Source organism: Electrona antarctica, assembly GCF_951216825.1.
Source record: "Electrona antarctica genome assembly, chromosome: 2".
Classification (NCBI taxonomy): domain Eukaryota; kingdom Metazoa; phylum Chordata; class Actinopteri; order Myctophiformes; family Myctophidae; genus Electrona; species Electrona antarctica.
In genome coordinates this window covers 23,759,282-23,779,921 of record NC_136807.1, presented here as the reverse complement: position 1 = coordinate 23,779,921, position 20,640 = coordinate 23,759,282, and the positions used below count along the sequence as shown (strand labels likewise).

General features: G+C 40.6%; 2 protein-coding genes across 3 annotated transcripts in view; one reads left to right on the top strand and one right to left on the bottom strand.

Moving 5' to 3' along the window:
• The window catches only part of LOC306937603 (glycerol-3-phosphate dehydrogenase [NAD(+)], cytoplasmic), a 359,426-nt gene that overhangs the window by 167,938 nt on the left and 170,848 nt on the right, over window positions 1–20,640 (top strand). The gene's annotated exons all lie outside the window — the stretch shown is intronic.
• The window catches only part of col2a1a (collagen, type II, alpha 1a), a 64,445-nt gene that overhangs the window by 18,772 nt on the left and 25,033 nt on the right, over window positions 1–20,640 (bottom strand). Inside the window, exons 4-28 of the mRNA XM_079517630.1 lie at window positions 19,470–19,486; window positions 19,207–19,239; window positions 18,404–18,436; window positions 18,135–18,188; window positions 14,200–14,301; window positions 11,835–11,912; window positions 11,172–11,216; window positions 10,042–10,095; window positions 9,507–9,560; window positions 8,760–8,813; window positions 8,493–8,546; window positions 8,350–8,403; window positions 7,824–7,868; window positions 7,207–7,260; window positions 6,808–6,852; window positions 6,037–6,090; window positions 4,396–4,494; window positions 3,934–3,978; window positions 3,208–3,306; window positions 3,026–3,079; window positions 2,788–2,895; window positions 2,325–2,378; window positions 1,802–1,900; window positions 1,187–1,240; window positions 141–239 (exon numbers count right to left, since the gene is read on the bottom strand). Coding sequence (XP_079373756.1) covers window positions 141–239; window positions 1,187–1,240; window positions 1,802–1,900; window positions 2,325–2,378; window positions 2,788–2,895; window positions 3,026–3,079; window positions 3,208–3,306; window positions 3,934–3,978; window positions 4,396–4,494; window positions 6,037–6,090; window positions 6,808–6,852; window positions 7,207–7,260; window positions 7,824–7,868; window positions 8,350–8,403; window positions 8,493–8,546; window positions 8,760–8,813; window positions 9,507–9,560; window positions 10,042–10,095; window positions 11,172–11,216; window positions 11,835–11,912; window positions 14,200–14,301; window positions 18,135–18,188; window positions 18,404–18,436; window positions 19,207–19,239; window positions 19,470–19,486 — 1,541 coding nt within the window. The remainder of the gene's footprint in view (window positions 1–140; window positions 240–1,186; window positions 1,241–1,801; window positions 1,901–2,324; window positions 2,379–2,787; window positions 2,896–3,025; window positions 3,080–3,207; window positions 3,307–3,933; window positions 3,979–4,395; window positions 4,495–6,036; window positions 6,091–6,807; window positions 6,853–7,206; window positions 7,261–7,823; window positions 7,869–8,349; window positions 8,404–8,492; window positions 8,547–8,759; window positions 8,814–9,506; window positions 9,561–10,041; window positions 10,096–11,171; window positions 11,217–11,834; window positions 11,913–14,199; window positions 14,302–18,134; window positions 18,189–18,403; window positions 18,437–19,206; window positions 19,240–19,469; window positions 19,487–20,640) is intronic.

Below are 20,640 nucleotides of genomic sequence, written 5' to 3'. Positions count from 1 at the left end.
CACATGATCCCTAGCATGAACATTAGGCAAACAATGCAAGCTCACAACAACGCGCCACATCTTGGTGTGTTGAGTTGTGTGAGCTTGTAGATCAACTATTTTCGGATGTCATTTCATCACAACCTACTACAGACACTTACATTAGCTCCCTTTGGTCCGGGGAATCCCATCACTCCTGGCTGTCCACGAGCTCCCATAGGCCCTGGGGGTCCGGGACGACCGTCCTCACCGGCAGCACCCTAAAATAACAGCAACAAGAGAGGGCAGGACATCAACACTACAGCCCATAGAGGAAGCATATAGGAAAACCTTAAAGTTACAATATAAAATAAAATAAAAACAGGGAAAAGGACAACCGGGTGCTCAACCGAGACTAAAGTTAAATGTCAGGAACAAAGGGGTTTCACTCTCACCGCAAGACAAATTCAGGCTGCATGGTCCCAGTGCATTTTATTCATAACAGGGTGCAGGCATATAACGTGACGACGTTAGTAGATTACTCCCTCCCAGTGGTGGAAGAAGTACTCACATTATTTATTTATTCTTATTTAAAAATGTCTACATTTTTAAAAGTATCTGTAATGTGGAATTCAAAATTTACTTGAGTAAAAAACTATTGGTATAAAAATGTACTCATGCAGAATGTCCCATGTAGTGTAGTAGAAGTGAAAGTATAGACAATTGGAAATAAAGTAAAAGTACCTCAAAATTGTACTTAAGTACAGTACTTGAGTAAATGTACTTCTTCTACCACTGGTCCGTCCTTGTGAATGGGTATTCATTTCTGGTGTGATCGTGCCTAAAATGCACATTACTACTTTTTCTCAGCAGCTTACTGTATGAATGTGTGCATGATGTGCTACGTTCACAATATAATGCCATGTGGATGGAGATGTACTGTAGAACTTTGAGATGGGGAAAACATTACTTTCGTAGGATTTGTACACTCGGCATTTGTATCATACTGTAGACTTTGTATGTTGTGTTGTATGCTATATTGGACAGGCTGTGAAAAGTGTTATCCTATCATCTACAATTCTATTTGAGTGGAATGGTGTCCTCAATCATTGCCTGCTGCGAGGAAACATAACATCAGACTTTTATCTTACATTATGCTCGGACTGAAATGTTGCATTTGTTCACAACCATGAAAGGAGGAAGGAGAGTTTAGAGGTAGGCTACTTACACTGGGTCCACCTTTGCCTTGGGGACCAGCATCTCCGGGGCGACCAGTAAGACCCTGCAAGAGACATTCAGAAGCGGGCGGTGTTATTTACGTGACAATTTTACCCACACACAAACCCCTGTTAAGCTACCTTACCCTCAAAAATAGATTCAGTATCTGTCATAACACTACCATGATCTAATAACATTCAGAGGCTGAGACTAGAACTCTGAAACTAAACATGGGCTGAAATTAGAACTAGATAGCCTACTGTATGTTAACAATAGCTAGCATGTTGTTTAGACATATTCTAGGCCTGATGTTTAGCTGTTATCCTATAATTATGACACACTACATTGTTCTCTCTTCACTCCACTTCTGACTATTTGCCTTGTTGTTGTTTTTTGACTACAGTGACTTGTAACTGTAAGTCACACACTTGCACATTCTAATTGTATGTCTGACAGATCAGAAAGGTTGTTGCCCAAGTGGTCAGGAGAAGTAAGAATACAATGTGTGGGACAGACAGAGTCATTACTAACAGGGCTCTATGCATTTCACGTGGCTTCTCTAATGAAGAGATAAAGGTTGTATTGGTTTTGGGTGATGATGAGTAGTAGGGTAGAGAGCACTCACTCTGGCTCCGGGGAGGCCAGACTCTCCTGTCCGTCCGGGGTCTCCGGTACCACCCTTAGGCCCAGCAGCACCAGGGACACCACGGTCACCAGGGGCTCCCTGCAAGACAAGAAAAAAAAGGAAATTATTACTGTATGTCTTTCTGTTCCATCTGGTAAATGATGTCCTGTCATATCTGGTAAAGGATATCGTTGCTGTCAGGCAGGAACCTCTTATCTCCATCGTTTAATGGTTAGTTTGTTTTTTGTAAAGTAAACGCCCTACTTGATCATACTTTTGATGCTTTTGTGACACTGTAGGTGTCACACAAAAGCATCAAAAGTAGCAGATCTGTAAGTGACGTGTTTCGAGCTTGTAGATCTGCTACTTTTGAATTAGAATCCTGAAAAACTAACAGTTTTGGACACATGAGGTTTCCACGAGACAGAGACAATATCACAGATAGTTTCACTGTACTATACAGTGGTAGTTAGTTTATGATATTAATTGAATTATATTCCATGATGAAAGAGCAGAAACCCACCTTAGCACCAGCAAGACCATCCTGTCCTGGGAAACCACGATTACCAGGAGCTCCCTGCATGGCAACGGAAAGAAAACAGAGATTTCCACAGTCAGACAAACCTTCAGTCAGCCCTGATCACTTCGTATGATGTGATCAATATCGTATGACGTTATGTAGGGATGTCCCGATCACGTTTTTTTTGCTCCCGATCCGATACCGATTTTTCCCGATCCAATATTTATATTTTTATAGAACACTTATGCCATATCACAATAGTACAATATCCAAAATCGCAGATGATATCCAGTCTAATATCATGATATGGATATTATATTGATACTAGGAATGTCCTGATCACGTTTCTTTTCTCCTGTTCCGATTCTGATCATTTGAAAATAACCGAACCGAAATCGGCGGCGATCACGTGATCGGATCGGGACAACCCTAATGTTATGGGTTCCGATTATTTAGATTGTCATACTCTCTCTCCAGGAGGTCCGAGGGGTCCTGCAGCACCGGGCTCTCCTCTTGGTCCTCTCTTGCCCTCTTCGCCAGATGGTCCGGGCCCACCTTGGGGACCAGCGACACCCTAGAGCAGCACATACATTCAATTAAATTCACCTTTAAAGTTCAAGTACATTAATAGCAGTTAGAACAGGTCATAATGCTTAGGGCATGTTTGCCCATAATCAACTAAAGACCAACTTAATCAAACTCACCAGCTCTCCCTTCGGTCCAGCCTCTCCTTTGAATCCAGGAATACCAGGGTCACCCTAAAGAAGTTGAAGATTAAAATTAACAAGTATTATGATATGGTACCAATGCAACGACCTGGAATGCAAACATCACGGAAGAAGTCTGGTCGTATGCCAAGTGGTGCGACACCCATAGGGTGACTTACCGACTGTCCCTTGGGTCCTAGAGGACCGGTTGCTCCCTGAGGTCCGGGTGGGCCACGGGGGCCTGGGAATCCGGGGGCACCAGCGATACCAGCACTGCCCTACAGGGGGAGGCAGAGAGACGGGTTCAAGGTTTAAGGTGTTTACGTACTGCACATTACAGCAGGTATAGCAACAATACAGTCAGGGACGTCACAAGATTTCCTGAATGCATGCTTGTGCATGTTTGTTTGTGTGTGTGTGTGTGTGTGTGTGTGTGTGTGTGTGTGTGTGTGTGTGTGTGTGTGTGTGTGTGTGTGTGTGTGTGTGTGTGTGTGTGTGTGTGTGTGTGTGTGTGTGTGTGTGTGTGTGTGTGTGTGTGTGTGTGTGTATGCGCGTGTGCATGTGTGTGTGTGTGTGTGTGTGTGTGTGTAAGACCTTGCAGGCTAATACAAAGGTTAAAATGTAATTCAGATAGCATGTTATGTTGACAGATGCTAGGTTAATTTGTTGACCTGGCATCGTATAGTGTGTATAGTTTCAATGTACAGATTATTTATTTTTCAATATTATTATAATGTTTAGACTGATCCTTGGTTTACCTGTGATCCTATAGATTACTGAGGCACTACAGTGACTACACTGTCTCTATGCATCTGATGTACGCGTTGACCTTGCTTAATGTAAGTCGCTCTGGATTTAGTGCATCCGTCTGCTAAATGTCATTGTAAATGGTAGAGAATACTTACAGCAGAACCTTTGGCTCCAGGGATTCCATCAGTACCAGGGTTCCCCTACAATGAGATACACATCAGTATAAGACAATACAGATATGACCATATCTACATGGTTCCCCTACAATGAGATACACATCAGTATAAGACAATACAGATATGACCATATCTACATGGTTCCCCTACAATGAGATACACATCAGTATAAGACAATACAGATATGACGATATCTACATGGTTCCCCTACAATGAGATACACATCAGTATAAGACGATACAGATATGACCATATCTACATGGTTCCCCTACAATGAGATACACATCAGTATAAGACAATACAGATATGACCATATCTACATGGTTCCCCTACAATGAGATACACATCAGTATAAGACAATACAGATATGACCATATCTACGTGAGATAGATGATCAGAATGAGGGTTTTTTCTTTCTTCAACAAGCTTTAAGTAACTTACAGACGCTCCTGCTGGGCCGGGAGATCCAGGGGTACCAGCCTCTCCACGGGGTCCTTGTGCACCTTCAGATCCGCGGGCGCCAGTAGGTCCAGCCTCTCCCTGACAGGACATACGATTATTCATTATTATTATACCACTTCTCTCGCTTATTCGCACCCATTCATATCATCACCATTTAATAATTTAATTAAAATATGTATGTTAACCACATTAACAATTACATTTGTTTAAACATTCTTTGACAAAGTATGTTATAGGGCTTTAAATGGCCTGTTGATGATGTCAGCCCTGCCCTGAGAATGGACCTTTTTTGTTGAGTCCTAAAAGCACCAGATTTGTTGACGAGGCAGAATGAACAAAAATGAAAAGCATAGACTGTTTTTTCTAGCTATTTTATCAATAATTTATAGTAGAACTGCTGTATAAAAGCAGTAGCAGTGCTATGTAGCTGAATTAAATGATGATTCAAATTGCTGTAAAGGTGCGAAATTAAAAACCAACACATGATCTCTAAATAGGTCAAAGTACAATCAGAAAGCCTGATGTAATCTACAGCCTAATGTATACATTTATACATGTGCAATTATATGTGATGGATACCTGTAATGGTAATGAATTAAGAAACTTTTTGTCTATTCTGATATCTTGTCTCTTTGTTTGGTTGGTTTTTGTTCATACTGTATCTTTGAAAAAGTGAGAGAAAATCGGACTTGTTTCTCTATTAATCAATATTGATCAATCAATAATAATTGATTATTTTAACATCATAAAATAGTTTAGACATCCAGGGGTTCCCAAACTGTGGTGCGTGCACCCCTTGTAGTGCACGAACACCCTCTAGGGGGCGCGTGACATGAAAAGGGTAATGGCGGTTGTATGGTGTTATTTAGCACAAACGGCAAAATCCGGTAAACACCGTTGTAAGGAGATGTATAGAGCAGCTGTTGGAGTATACAGCAGCTGTGTGTCTCTCAGTGCAGTGACATTCTGTGATTATTTAGAATAATCATATGAAATGCATAATCTTCGGCCAAATACAACGAGACTTAGTGTTGGGGGGTGCGTCAGCTAGGTAACAGGGGGTGCACGGCCAAAAAGGTTTGGGGACCTCTGAAGAACCTTCTCACTTCCATCATTCATAAGTCATACTAATGGTCGGCGGCATAAGAGATATAGAATATCATGTGATTTCTAGTATAAGTTTGTGTTTCCTTTTTTGATAGATATTAGTGCTATGCAGCACATAATTATGTAGGCCTACTTGTTACTCAGATTGCTTTGTATCTGTTTTGTATCTGTATCAACCTGATGTTGGATAGGAAATTGTGGAGGGCAGCGATCCAGGAATCCCGAGTTGGTGTTGGCTAGACCAGTAACATGTATCTGTTTTGTTATATTGTTATACCTCTGTACAGAATATGACTATGGTCATAATCATATTATCGAATAAGCTCAATATGCTTATTCTGATTTCTGTTACTCTGCATAAGAACGTCTGGTAAGTGCTAAATAGCTTAATTGTACATTTCCGTACAGAGAGAAAACTGAACGAACACATTGGGTAACAGCACTGGACACATTTAATCATAAATGACATGTCTGTGAAAAGAAAAGAAAAAGATAGAGAGAGAGAAAACAAACCTTGGATCCTGGGGATCCTGGGAAACCGGGGGCTCCGGCAGGGCCAACAGGTCCCTGGAAAAAACAGAAGTTTCCAGGTTAGAATCCACTTCGTATCATGCTCTAGTTTCAATCTCTTTAAAGGATAATATTGTTTAAAGTTGCAATTCATAACTGTCATGTCATACCCGCAATCTGCATGCCATTCTTTTTATGTTGAGCTAATAAGTTGTCAACAAGTAGGTGTCCTACCCGACCAATTGGTAGACCAAATACAACAACAGTTGTGTTAGTTATATTGTATTATTAGACAGCTTGGTTGAATGCTTCATTCAAGCGGTGTGATATTTCTGGATAATGACCACTGTCTAATCAAAGCCCCAGAGCACCTGCTGCGCTGCTTGAATTTTATGCTGTATCCAACATGACAGCCATGTAAACAAACAATGTAATTTACAACTTACTAAACGTTGCTCTCAAGAATGATTTTGAAAACATTTGAAGTGAGAAATAGACAATACAGTAAGCCAAAATGTATTCTATTTCATCAACCCTTCCTTGTTATCCGAGGCGAGGCGTGTTGCACTGGAAGGACGGCCAGCGCTACACTTACTAGCAAGAAAATACCTCATTTTGTTGTTACTTCTGGGTCAATCTATTAATTAATGTATCAGGTGATATTTCTCAACAACTATTGGCGCGGCAATATTATCCCTTAGCCTACCTAACATACTCTTTACAAGACTTTATGGTTATAATAATGCAAAGTGATGTGGGAAGTAGAATACTTACAGGGGGACCAGCGGGACCAGGCAGACCATCATTTCCACGAGCACCCTGTACAAAACATACCACATTAGTACTGTATATAATGTAAAGTAACACAGGGTACAATGTCACCCTGTACAAAACATACACCACATTAGTACTGTATATAATGTAAAGTAACACAGGGTACAATGTCACCCTGTACAAAACATACCACATTAGTGCTGTAAAAGTAACATTACACCACCGTAAGTACATTTCCTCTGTACATTTCCTCATGTACTGTACCTAAATGCGATTTCACCCATTTTAAACCATATAGACCATATTAAAGTGAAGAGAGCCTACCGTAACAGTATAATGCATTCTCTATGAAGTGAAACATGTAGAAACCAATGATGAGACATCAGAACTGATACTCACAGCAGACCCAGCGGCACCGGGACGCCCCCTCTCACCAGGAAGACCACGTGGACCCTAGAACACAACACACACCTCAGTCAGTTACTTATACAACAGAATAGAAATAGAAACAGATGATAGGTTCTTTGTTTACCTGACATGCTATAGTTTCTAAAGTACAGAATGCAATGCAATGCAATTCAATTCAGGCCATTGAAAAAAAAAAACATTAAAAATGTTAGACTTAATCCACAGGAAAAACACACAGGCACTTCAGCCAGTTCATCCTTAGCTCATTGTGGGGCTAGAGAGCACCACAATGATGCATGAACTTGAACATGATATTTCTTAGAAGTGCTTTAAAAGTCCTCACTCCTGCAGTGACAAACATCTGACTAGCACTGCCCCCTATGGGTATTCTAAGGAATGTTCTCATTGCATCATTATTATGCAACTTGCAACATTATGCAGATAGCATGGTGTTTTAGACAGATGCTAAGTTCATTGTTTACCTGCTATCCTATAGTTTCTTTGAAGCATCCCATTATTTTCTTTTCTCTGTAGCCTACTAGGATAAATGTCTGCCTAGTGCCTAAAATGTATGTGTAAATTGTTATACCAGATGGATGCAAACTTACCATGGGTCCGGGAGCGCCGTTCTCTCCAGCGTTACCGCCCTCTCCCTGTAACAGAAGAGAACAGCCATCAGTTTGACAGTTTAGATTCAATGAATACGACTTTCAATACTTTTAATATATCTGTTCATATATGTTAAGTCAATGACAGACTATGGATCAGAGCCTTGGCCAGTAGCCTTATAGTGACTGACATCATAACTGAACATAAAAGAGTATAGTATTGTATGTCCTTATATGTCTTGATTAATTGAATACACAGGACCACAATGGAAACAAGCCCTCTGGGCTTTGTGTTTCTTGTAGCATCACTGCACCTCTGTTCTTTTTACACACTGTTAATAAACTATTCAAACATAAAAAAAAAAAAATGTATGTATGTCTCTAATACCCCCTCCTACCCCTTCCATAAATCTGTCAAATATAAGCTCTCATCATGTGTATACTCCTGTTTTGTGTTTCATCAGATATGTGCATTTCTGCATCAAAACATCAATCAATCAATCAATCAATCAATCAATTCTCCTACCTTGGCTCCTGCAGCTCCTGTCTCTCCCTTAGCTCCATCCAGACCGGGGTGACCCTACAGAGACAAAACAATCTATCATTATAGGAACCACTCAATTAACTGTCTATAGTTCTATACTGTTTTGCATGGGAACAATCACTCACTCTGTGTCCTTTGATTCCGGGAAGACCAGGGGTTCCGGGGAATCCTCGAGCGCCCTGCAAATAAAGAGACAAATGTGAGATTAAATCATCAGTCGAGACATATTCTTCCTATCAATTTATCATTCTAGTAGTGGTCAACCTGGATGTGACCAAAGACGGATTTTGTTTATCATCACACATCTGTAAGGCTTTTGAATTTACGGATGTAATCATGAAGCAACTGTCAGTTTCAGTGAAGAATGAATGAGAGGTGAATGATTTGCTCACCTGAGGCCCTGCAGCTCCACGCTCACCAGCCTTTCCAGGTTTGCCAGCATCTCCCTGGAAATGAACAGAAAACACAATGATTTTATGGCATTTGATTGAGACAGTGGTGCATCATGCACATCCACTAGAAATGCATGTCAAATTACAATAACATGAGAAAAAATATGAATTCCACACAATGGATAATTCGATATAAAGCTCTTCACTCGATCAGTTTATTGTTGATTATGTTGAAAGACTTTTATCAAATGCTGTGTTTTAAGACAGTAGGCCGTGTTGGACAGTAACAATGACATTACTTTGTGATCTGTAGTGAGCTTGTAGATCTGCTGAGTAATATTTTGGGTTGAGTAATTTGTCCACTACTATATTGTACTGCCCTGTGATGTGATTAGATAGCTCTGCTCTTTATCTGTTGTTGGGAGACGGACAGTGCCCCCTGGTGGGAAATACATGTAACATGTATATGTAAGGCTAAATCATACCTAACAGAGGCTTGGCTTCAATAAACAGACATAACATTGTAAGTAATTCACAAGACTGGTTTGTGTGTTGGAATAAGACCTACGGTCATGTATGGGGTGCAACAGTTGAAACTAATCTGGTGCAAAACTAATCAAACTAATCGATTGAATCGAGCTTGTGGTTTTAGTTGGCTTTTATGTGTGTGTGTTATTTCTTTCCTCAACAGGTGTAGCAGTCTGATGGTCCCAACACAACAAAAGTGATTAAATACATAATACGTACATCACTTCCTGGTTTCCCAGATGGTCCGGATGGGCCGCGAGGTCCAATAGGTCCCTGTTATGAAAGACAAGACCATACATTATCACAGATGTTTGTGCATTTGTGTTTATGCGAGCGTACACACACACACACACACACACACACACACACACACACACACACACACACACACACACACACACACACACACACACACACACACACACACACACACACACACACTTCTTCGAGACTCATTTAAAATACTAGTAGAGTATTTAGAAACAACATCAACTCAGATATAACCTTTATCAGTGTATATACGAGTGCTAATTAAATCACGAAGGTGCAATGTACATTTAACAAGAGGGACACCCTGATATACCCTGAATGTTATTGTATTCCCTTGTGTTTACCTTGCCTAGTGCCTACTGTAAATTGATCTGGATTAGGAGCGTCTGCTAAATGCCTACATTGTAAATTGTGAATATATTGAGATAATTAACACATAAGAGGTAAATTTGTTTCATTCTAATAATTTGCTGCTGAAACTTACTGATGCGCCAGGCTCTCCAGTCTCTCCTGGGTTACCCTGGAAACCTTGTGGGCCCTTTGGGAGAGAGAGAACAGAACAAAGTGAGAGGCATTTACTCATTTGGTGAATATCCCAGCATGAGTTCTGCTGCCTGCTTTCACAAGATAATAAATACATCATCACAAGAAATCACATGATCGCTTAAGAGGCAGCAGCAGGGGTCCATTAAAGCAGGGGTCTTCATCAACCCCAGCTGCCCAGCATCCCTATTCTGAGGAAAACTTTAGCCCAAAATAGCCGGTTTAAAAGCGCCTCGCGCTGTGAGGCGCAAAGTGGTTTGGTGTAGAGAGGGAAAAAGACATTTAATTTAACCAAGTACAGAGCCAAATGTCAAGTTTACTAATTATTGACGGTTTAAGTGCTTAAATGTCCGAACATATACGTTAACATAGTATATGTGGTTAAACAAGTCTATGAAACTCTATGAAATCTTTGAAAAGATCTAATCTGCAACACAGTTGTATACAAGGCTAGTGGGGTCCTTGCTTCATCTCTCTCTCTCAGCTATGGGGTTCTTGAACTGAAAAACGTTGAAGAGTCCTGCATTAAAGTATCACACTAATGTCAATAAGGTCCCCTTTCCACCAAAATAACTTTGGTTCTAGAACTGATTCCGTTCTAGATTCTATTTAAAACATTCAGCAAAAACGTGCAGATCTACAAGCTCACAATGCACTGCAATGTGATGGATTGTGAGCTTGTAGATTGGCTATTTTTAGTGACGATATTTGGTTTAGAGAGGAAAAGAGAGGGGGGCTTGAATAGAGCCCTGGGTGACCCCGGTCAACTAAACCATATAACTAAAGTTCTTAAAGTATCATGCCAGTTTATAAATTATAATCTGTTATGTTCTTATATTATTTATTTGATGTCGTCACAGTCGGTAGGACACCTAAATATGTCCAGAACTGTTACTATATACTTTTCAAAACTATCAAAAATAGAAGATATACAAGCTTATATACAGGCACAATATACAATGCCAGTATATACTGGCATTGTATACTCACTGAAATTAGAAACAATTACAAAAAGATGATTTATGGAGAGCGACAATATCGTGTGTGTTGTGAAATGTGTGTTCTACTTACAGGAGCTCCAGATGGGCCAGGAGGCCCGCGGGGACCCATAGGGCCCTGGAAGATAGAGAGAGAAGACATGTAGAATTATTAATGTGTAAACCATCATTTTTAACAAAATGGACATTGAGAAAATAGTACATTTTTCATATCATATCATAACCTTAAATACCACCGTAAAATAGAGAAAAGACAGGAAACAAGCCATGTCACAACTTTCTTTACATATTGCTTGCATAATTGTACTTACTGTACTGTACATTTACAACTTCAAAAACATTTAACCATTGAGCAAATAGTTCATTATTCATTGTCAGCACACTGACAATGTAATCACATATAAGCTTATAATATCACATATAACCTTATACAATACCACTCTTTGTGGACTTCAATGAATACTAACTGTGTATGTAATCATGGGGGTGCAGGTACACTATACGTCCACGAGGTGGCAGTGTTTCTATCTGTTCACCCCTGGCCTGCTATCTATATTTATGGCATTATTTTTGGGTACTCACTTGCAGAAAAGCTAAAAGTGTTAATTTACCAAACATTAAGTAATGTTTCTGAGATACTCCCTACGCAAATCCATACGGATCCATTCAAATATATATTTAAAAAATAAATAAATATTGCAAGTGTTGCTGTGTACATGGAATGAATAGCACATACCATAGGTCCTTGCATCACTCCCATCTGAGCACCTCCAGCTTTCTCATCAAAGCCACCAGCCATCTGAGCAGCAAAGTTCTAGGGGAAAAAAAACACACAGTTAAATATATAAACACAAAAATGTTATTCAATCTATATAGTATGCCTATTCTGTGTGTGTGTGCGTGTGTGTGTGCGTGCGTGTCTGTCCTGGGCATAACTCGGCCACCATCTGAGTGGTTGCCTTTAAACTAGAGGTGTAACGAAACAGTAACTGCATCGGTGCATCGATTTAAATGTACTCGATTCAACTGTATCGATATGCAAACAACAACATATCGTATCATTGACTATGTATCGTATCGAATCGTTTTGCAATGCAAGTAATTGGTTGTATCGATAGATCGATGTACTTGTGTGTGTTGTATTTATACATTTTAAAAAGAAAAAGAAAGATTACTTTTCCATTCCATATCGCTACATTTGGTCTATCGATAAATGGGTGTAATCATATGCTCGTCAAGGTGTAGGGTTTGTCCATGTTTTCAAATACAATGTCCATGTATTTACCAGAGAATCGCTGTTTATGTATTTATTTCCATAATAATATTTTTCCCTTAAAAAAACAATATCGTCCATGTATCGTACCAGCTCAGTGGCCTTGTGGTTAGAGTTTCCGGCCTGGGACTGGGAGGTGGGGGTTCGATCCCCGGCCGGGTCATACCAAAGACTACAAATGGGGCCCAGTGCCTCCAAGCTTGGCACTCAGCATCGAGGGTTGGATTGGGGTAAGTCCCTGCGTCATACTAGCGTCATGTCCAGGGGGTGTTACCTCACGCTACGGAAACAGGAGATAGGCTCCTGCCCCTATGGGCCTCATGGCTTGGCAAGGGTATCGTCATCCATGTATCATGATGCGTATCGTATCACTGTGAAAATGTATCGTTAAACCAGGTGTGTCCCAGATGACCCAGGGATGTTTTGTGCCGAGTAGGAATTCGTTCTGGTGGTTGTCCAGAATCGAAAATCAACAAATATTTGTCTCTGTCTATTTCTGTGTCTGTGTGTCTGAGGTAGCCATCGGCTTCCCTGATTGGCCAACCCCAAACCCATGTATTATTTATTTTTTCATCACATGAGATATTTGGGTCGTAGCAAATGTCCTACCAAATGGATCTAGGTCAGCTGAATAGGTTTTCTTGACACTTCTTATAGATTTAGCCACCTATTCATAGCTATTTGTTCCCTATGAACGGTAATTGATCTGATAACATCTTTCCATTGGGTTAATGAAATCCCACTTACGCCAAATAATTCACACCAGCAAAGCAAACTTTGCCGCTGCCGCTGTGTGGCGACTAAACAGAGCGACAGCCAACCAGAAGCTGCTTCTGTGTAGCGACTAGATAGAGCGGCAGCCAACCAGAATCTGCTTCTGTGTAGTGACTAGACAGAGCACAGCCAACCTGAATATGTCACTGTGTAGCGACTAGACAGAGCACAGCCAAACAGAATCTGCTTCTGTGTAGCGACTAGACAGAGCACAGCCAAACAGAATATGCCACTGTGAAGCAACTAGATAGAGCGGCAGCCAACCAGAATCTGCTTCTGTGTAGCGACTAGACAGAGCACAGCCTACCAGAATCTGCCACTGTGTAGCGACTAGACAGAGCACAGCAAACCAGAATCTGCCACTGTGTAGCGACTAGACAGACTTGGCAGCCAACCAGAATCTGCCACTGTGTGGCGACTAGACAGAGCACAGCCAACCAGAATCTGCGGCTGTGTGGCGACTAGACAGAGCGGCAGCCAACCAGAATCTGCAGCTGTGTGGCGACTAGACAGAGCACAGCCAAACAGAATCTGCGGCTGTGTGGCGACTAGACAGAGCACAGCCAAACAGAATCTGCGGCTGTGTGGCGACTAGACAGAGCACAGCCAACCAGAATCTGCGGCTGTGTGGCGACTAGACAGAGCGGCAGCTCTGAAGCACCATGCTCTGAAGTAGGCATGAACTAAGGCTAACTAAACTCTCAACATCAGTGTTGTAACTGAGTATTGTATGGAAGTAGGGGATATTGATAACAACGTTTTAAACTAACTGTGCTAGAAATGATTAGAGCGACTGCATAGATTATATTTCTTAATGTAACAATCCGTTATAAACAACTCTGTCCATACCAGTGTTGAAATGTCTATAAGAAACTTTGGGATTGTTTTTCTGTAAAGTCACTTGTAAATATGGGTTGTTGTGGGTTGTATTTTGGGGGGATTTTTTCAAAACAGTGTATAGTCGCTTATTTTGGGCTTGCCTCCTAATGTTGTTTAAACCATAATTCCCATGAGCCAAGCATTTGTGGTTTATGTCCCTAAACTACTGACTCACCCCTCCAAGTCCTGGGGTTCCAGGGGGTCCTGCGGGGCCGTGGGGTCCTGGGTTCCCTGGGGTGCCGGGCTCACCATCTCTGCCTCGTGGTCCAATATTTCCCTAGGGAAAAGAGAGGAAGAAGTTAAGGCTTCTGTGTCCATTATGATATTTTACTTGATTCATTGTTGCTCAAATAATTACAATTTAATTGCCTTTCTGTCGTTGAACACGATTGGAATATTATGAATAAAAATTACATTTCTGTTTGGCTTTCAGGTTCTGTAAACAAAAGGTGCACAACAGGGCAGAATGACAAATAACTTAAGTTAATAGTATTATACTTTGTTAATAGAACAAAACATGAATAGTCGGAAAAGCTAAATTGTGATTATCTCAAAGAATTGCAATTATGTGTACAAATGGAACCAAATGTGTACAAATGGAAACCAAAAACCATTTGTTGCACACCCGTGCGGAGCCATTTGGAACCCACTCAAGGTCAAGGACACAATAAGACCCACTCGTGTAGCAGAGTGTTTCCAGTGAACCAACATGCACAATAGCAGCACCCTGACAGTACTCCCAGACAGTCGCGTCACGAAGATGCAAGATGCAGCTAAGAGCAGGAGTCACTTCCTGTTTTTTAAACAGCTGGTGGGTGGAAATGATAATGCATCTTCGTGACTCTACTGTGTGGGAGTACCCTGACTCTGTTTGACCAGAATGGAACAGAGCCTTCATTAGTATCATCCGTAACACAGCTTGGGGTTGGCAAATGCACTTCCGCATTTGCCAACCAAAATTTGGTTGGCAAATGCAGAAACCCGTTCTTCCGGGTGCTTCAAAACGCCACTGAGCAACTTCTACTGAAATGAACAGCAGGGGGCGGGGTTGTCGCTCCGGTTCGGCCTCTATCCTTTCATATAGAGCCCATTGGCTTATGGGTGAGTGGGCGTCACAAACGTAACATCTGGATTTGATTGGCCAAGATTTGTGTTATGTGGTGCTCTGTCTGATCAGTTTGGTACAGTTTGTGTCACTGGGACCCTACACTGTCACATCCTCAGGGTTACTTTAACTCTGAGAGTACACATAGAACCAAAAGGGTTCCCGACCCAATGTTGAGAATCAGTGTGATAGATGACTGTTTCCCAAACGGTGGGTCGGGACCCATTTGTGCGTCGCAGATCCATTTCCGTGGTTCCTGAGTGAATATCCCCCTATTTTTTGTTTCCTATATATTTTGTCATAAATTATTATTTCAAACTGACTTTCATAAAATTGGCCACGAAAATGCACAACGTTTCAGTTGAAAGTGTTTAAGAACTAGGGAACTGCATTGTGAGCTTGTAGATCTGCTATTTTTACTAGTTTGGTTCCTGAGCTAAATGTTTTGGGAACCATTGATTCTGAGTTGTTGGTGAATCTATTGTTTCAACATTGAATAATGAATAATGATAGCACTTTCTTTGTATATTAGATATGATATGATGATATGATGTGTTTCAATATTAAACTGATCGAGTTCTAACCGGCTGAATTTGAGGATGCGTTTTGTCACATAGTTTTGTTTGTTTGTTTATGTTCTTATCTTCCTCAAATTTTACAGATATAATATTTATTAATAGTTATCAGAACCTACATCGCAAGACAGACTATTTTGCAGCCCATTGAGTTCAATGGAAAAAAGTTTAGTTTGAATCCTCCATGGTGAATCTGGCTCAAACCAACAGGTCCTACGCATATATATATAGCGCCTTTCAAAAACCCAAGGACGCTTTGCATTAGCAAAAAAAAGAATCCCCAATCGATCATTTTGCCCCTTGTTTTGATATTGGCCTAATTAAACCGATTCCGTGGTGACCAGCAACATTGTATATGAAGCATTCAATGAATGAAAGCATACAATGAATCCAACAAGATAAAGTAAATGTTAAGGTATTTTGACAGATTAAATAAGCAGTGCACCTCCAATCCTCACATCAAAGGCATTGCACATTCAAATCCAAATGAATATGTTAACACTGTGACTTCTATTCACGAGTTGCTGTGAGTTATGTTTTCATTGTTTAATCCATGTTTTTTTATCAGTTTTAAGTCATATGGGCAATCCACCGGACAGAATGGGATATGAGATGCGTTTTGATGACTCAAAAAGGTCCGTCGCTCCGGCGTGCAAGGGGTTATGGGAAATTGAGTCCCCATTGTTTACAATGGGAAAGCTGCAGCAGCGCACAGCTGCCCCGTCCGGTCTGTTGTTGTGGTGAATATTTTTCACCGTTTTAAAGTGGATTTTCATGACAAGCAACTCAGCAGTCTGTGCAACTACTAGTTGTGAGAAGGTAGAATTGTTCTTCATGAATAGTTATTAATATTTAATGAAGAGGTAAAGGCTGCTGCTGTTCATAAAAATGTTGGGCTAATGGGCCGGGCCCAGTTTGTATGAAGAAAAAAGTGGAATGTCCGCACACGATATATATCTGCTCCCTGTCCAGGCCCAGTTTGTGACATATTTCTTCCGGCCAAACTGGCTTTCAATAAAGGTGCTCCCTGTTGAAAATGCACTTGTGGCGGCGAGAGCCCTCCACCAGATGGCGCTGTGGCGCAGAATAAGTTAAAGCTCTGTCTACCCCCTGGACCCTATTTCATCAGAGGAGTGGGTGGCGTATGCTGCTGCAAATTTTGGCAGCCCTCCGAACAGTATTTTGTCAGTGTTACTTTGCTATAGTCCACTAGTCATTGTTTCTTTTTGGCAGGCGTATTGTGCCCACTGGAGCTTGGTGCGCATAATAAGCAGGGCCTGGGAATAGCATGTTCCTCTGCATGCGTGTGACATTCCTCACTGTCAGGTGAAAGACCACTTCTTTTCTGGGCTCAGGGTTTCAGGGGTTCAGGGTTTAGACAGTTTAGCAGTGTCACTTGTATCGGAGGAGACTTGTGCTCTTTTAAAACCTAAGACCAAGGATCAGCAGTGAAAAGGTGAAGGTGACTACAGCAATGATTCTCCCCCCCAGTGTGACATCATTTGGTCACCTTCATCATGTTGGGTGGAAAGTGGAAACTGTCCAACATTTTGTTTGTTTATACTTTTCAGGATTCAAAAAATAATAATATCAAAAGCAGCAGATGTCAAAACATGTCACTTCGCGTCACGTTATAAAGCTTGTAGATCTGCTACTTTTGATGCTTTTGTGACACAAAAAGTAAAAATCTGATACGAATATTTTATCTCTGTGGACCAAAAAAAACTGCAACTAAAAATTCCCAGTGTTTATTTAACTCTCAAATGTAAAGATTCTATATAGCTGCAAGCAGTGATAAGACGGGACCAAGCACTGCTCAAAATGGTGAAAATCTGAGGGCAGAGCTTACTGGTCAAAGTGACAGATGTGTTCCCCTTGTGGAAACAAGTGCCATGGCTTTTGGCCAAACAGGGCATGAGCTATGCCTGTTCCATGGTTTCATTTTCAAACGATTGCTATAGCGCCCACTTTTGGCCAATTGGAGTAAGACTGGTTTCAGTGCTATTTGGCATGACCCTCTACCATACTGTAAAGTTTCATAAACATGTGACGCTGCATGTATGTATTAGGGGCAAAGAAGTATTCTCATAAAACTGTAATTTTCATTTGCTCATAAAACCTACAAATTGTACAAAGATAGATAGAGATAGATTTGAACTGTTTTTCATATAATTCAGAATGGTGGGTGATTTAAAGGTCAGAGGTCAAAAGTCAGAACACGAAAGTTGTTTGGCACTGTTTGGCATAGCCCTCTACCATATTGCCAAGTTTCATGAAAACCGACTGCGCGGTTAAGCCAGAACTGCTATTTTTGGTGGAAGAAGAACCATGTGGACCCCTGACCAAGTGGTCCACATGGTTATTGACAAAATGAATAAATTAGGGAAAAAAGGTTAATTACTTGTGTGTAATGTGTCGTTTGTTCCTCACCTTATCACCCTTTGCGCCGCCTTCTCCGCGTGGTCCCTGCTCTCCTGAGGGCCCCTAACAAAAAACAAAACAAATGTTGTCTCAGACAGATGTATAATAATAACAATTTATATAAACCTGCTATTCAGAATAAAATACATGGCGCATCATTGAAGTACTTCACACAGCCCAGGTATGAGTTGTGGAAGATGCATCCAGCCGCAACATAGGCAATCTATCCAAAATCACCAAAACAGTGTCATAGTAAAAATAGTCTGATTAATAATTACCATTGGGCCTCCTGGTCCTCTAGGTCCTACAACCTACATAAGGGAGGAAAAAAGAAGGCTTAGATAAATTGTTTTCATTCATTCAAGGACATTTCTTCCAGTGAAAATTAAACGAAAAAGCGCAGCGTGACGCGGATGTCAATTTGACAGGATAAATTTAGATCAAAACATCAGCTCTATTAGGTAGGGCTTTGTTCACTTGCCGTGGAGACTTACAAGAAAGTAACTAATGGGTATTAAGAGGATTTGTGTGGGTTGATTATGTCTAAGGAATGCAGGGTTTCTTCCCGTTAGCATCGCAGTTAAGCCCTTATCAGAAAAAAGGCTACCGGTACCCAAAAATCTATAAGCTTGCCATGCGTTGTGGATGTGACGCGTTGCAAGCTTATAGATCTTCTATTTCCACACTATTGTACAATGAAGCATAAAGAAATGGGAATGAAATGAGAAATCCATTAACGAATGTTGGTTGTACATTCAGAGTTTTGCAGCTACAGCAGCTTTAAATCTGTTCTTTTAATGTGCATAAGGTATGCCAGGACATAATGCATATAGCAGCAAATAATAAGCATAAAAATAGTAATAAAAAATGTGACACTGCGGCATGAAAACAAAAGGAGCATAACGTGATTTAATGTACTGTAGCATAAGTATAAAATAAATGTTTGTGGTATTTCTATACTTTTTAAGTGAATATACTGTATGAGCATTGTCTTCGCCTGATGTTTGCCCCAGCATAGGAATGCTATAGGGTTGAAGTGGTTCATTCATTTATTGATGAAACGCTGAACAGTCATACTTACATCGGCAATGTCTCCTGGTTCACCTTTCTGTCCCTGATTCAGAAAAGACATCAACAGCATGAGAGACGTACCTCCACAAATGAATTCACTTGACTTTCTAATATTCAATTCTAACAATAATATTAATAATAATAATACAAACATAATTTGAAGCAAATCTCAAAGTGCTACAGAGTAAAAGTATTAAATGGCTTTAATAATTAACAACTTGGTTCATTGTTATATTTGCCAGTTTGTTGGTGGATATGAGTGTATTGTCTCACCTGGGCACCGATCGACTCTGATGTTGTGGATGAATGGATGATGGGAGATAAAGAACAACATTAGAATTGGTAAAACCTCAGTGTTCTGCTTTCACTTTTGATAATAACTAACCATTTTATATTTTCAGCAGATTTTCAAAAATAGCAGATCTACATGCTCACTGTGCTTCATATAAAAACACATGGTGCGCAGGTTAGAAGTGATTAACCGTTTAAACCATATCATTCATTCACTTCTACACCACTCTTTGCCGAAAATAGCTAGGAGCCAAGCTCAAAACGTGTTGCATAGCAACGCATTGTGAGCTTGTAGATCGGCTATATTTGGCTATTTTCACTGAATGTTCACCACAGAATAGGGACGCTATTCTGACCACTCAAAGATCATTCACCAATCCCAAATGTATCGAACCCATCCAGATGTAGGCCTATTTAATGAAAAGCTCTGCAATTTAGTGGGTTGAAGCAAAAAGCCAGCAGAGACCAAGCCGTGAAAAAGACCAGGTGGTTAAACAGATATAACCTTAATATGGGCGGGCTGGATAGATTAGAAAGCATTTGAGTCAATTCAGTATGGCAAAAAATGTGAATATAAATTGAAGCAAAGTAGCAGCTGATATGTAAATGAGGTCTATTATTACACGTGCAAATGTTGTATCTTTGACAGCTTAATCAATCATTCAATCCCTATTTTTGTTGAACTATGGTGTCATGAAGCAATATACAAGCTCACAACGTGTCACATCATGACACACTGTGAGCTTGTATATATCTGCTATAAGTTCGCGATTTATGGCAAATTCTCACCTATGATGGCATGACCAAAATAGAGACACCAGATTGAAGGCAGTTACAAAATGATCTAAGCCTTCAGCTAAAAGCATGATAAGTGAATTCCTTTATACATTAGAAACCAAATGAATGCAACGTCTAGACTTCCGTGCCAGGAAGTGTCATGTTATGACATCCTGTCACGTGAGAAACTAGCGCTTCTAAAAATACCACAGTGATAACAGTGGTCCTTCAAAAGGCCCAAAGCCTACTGCGTACTCCATCATACGAAGGTGTCGGCAAGCGACAGCTGTCGCACTGTAGAGTATACATTAGGCTAAAAGCATTTTGACACGTTGACCAACTGAGTGGTGAGATGAAGTCATTAAAGATATAGTTG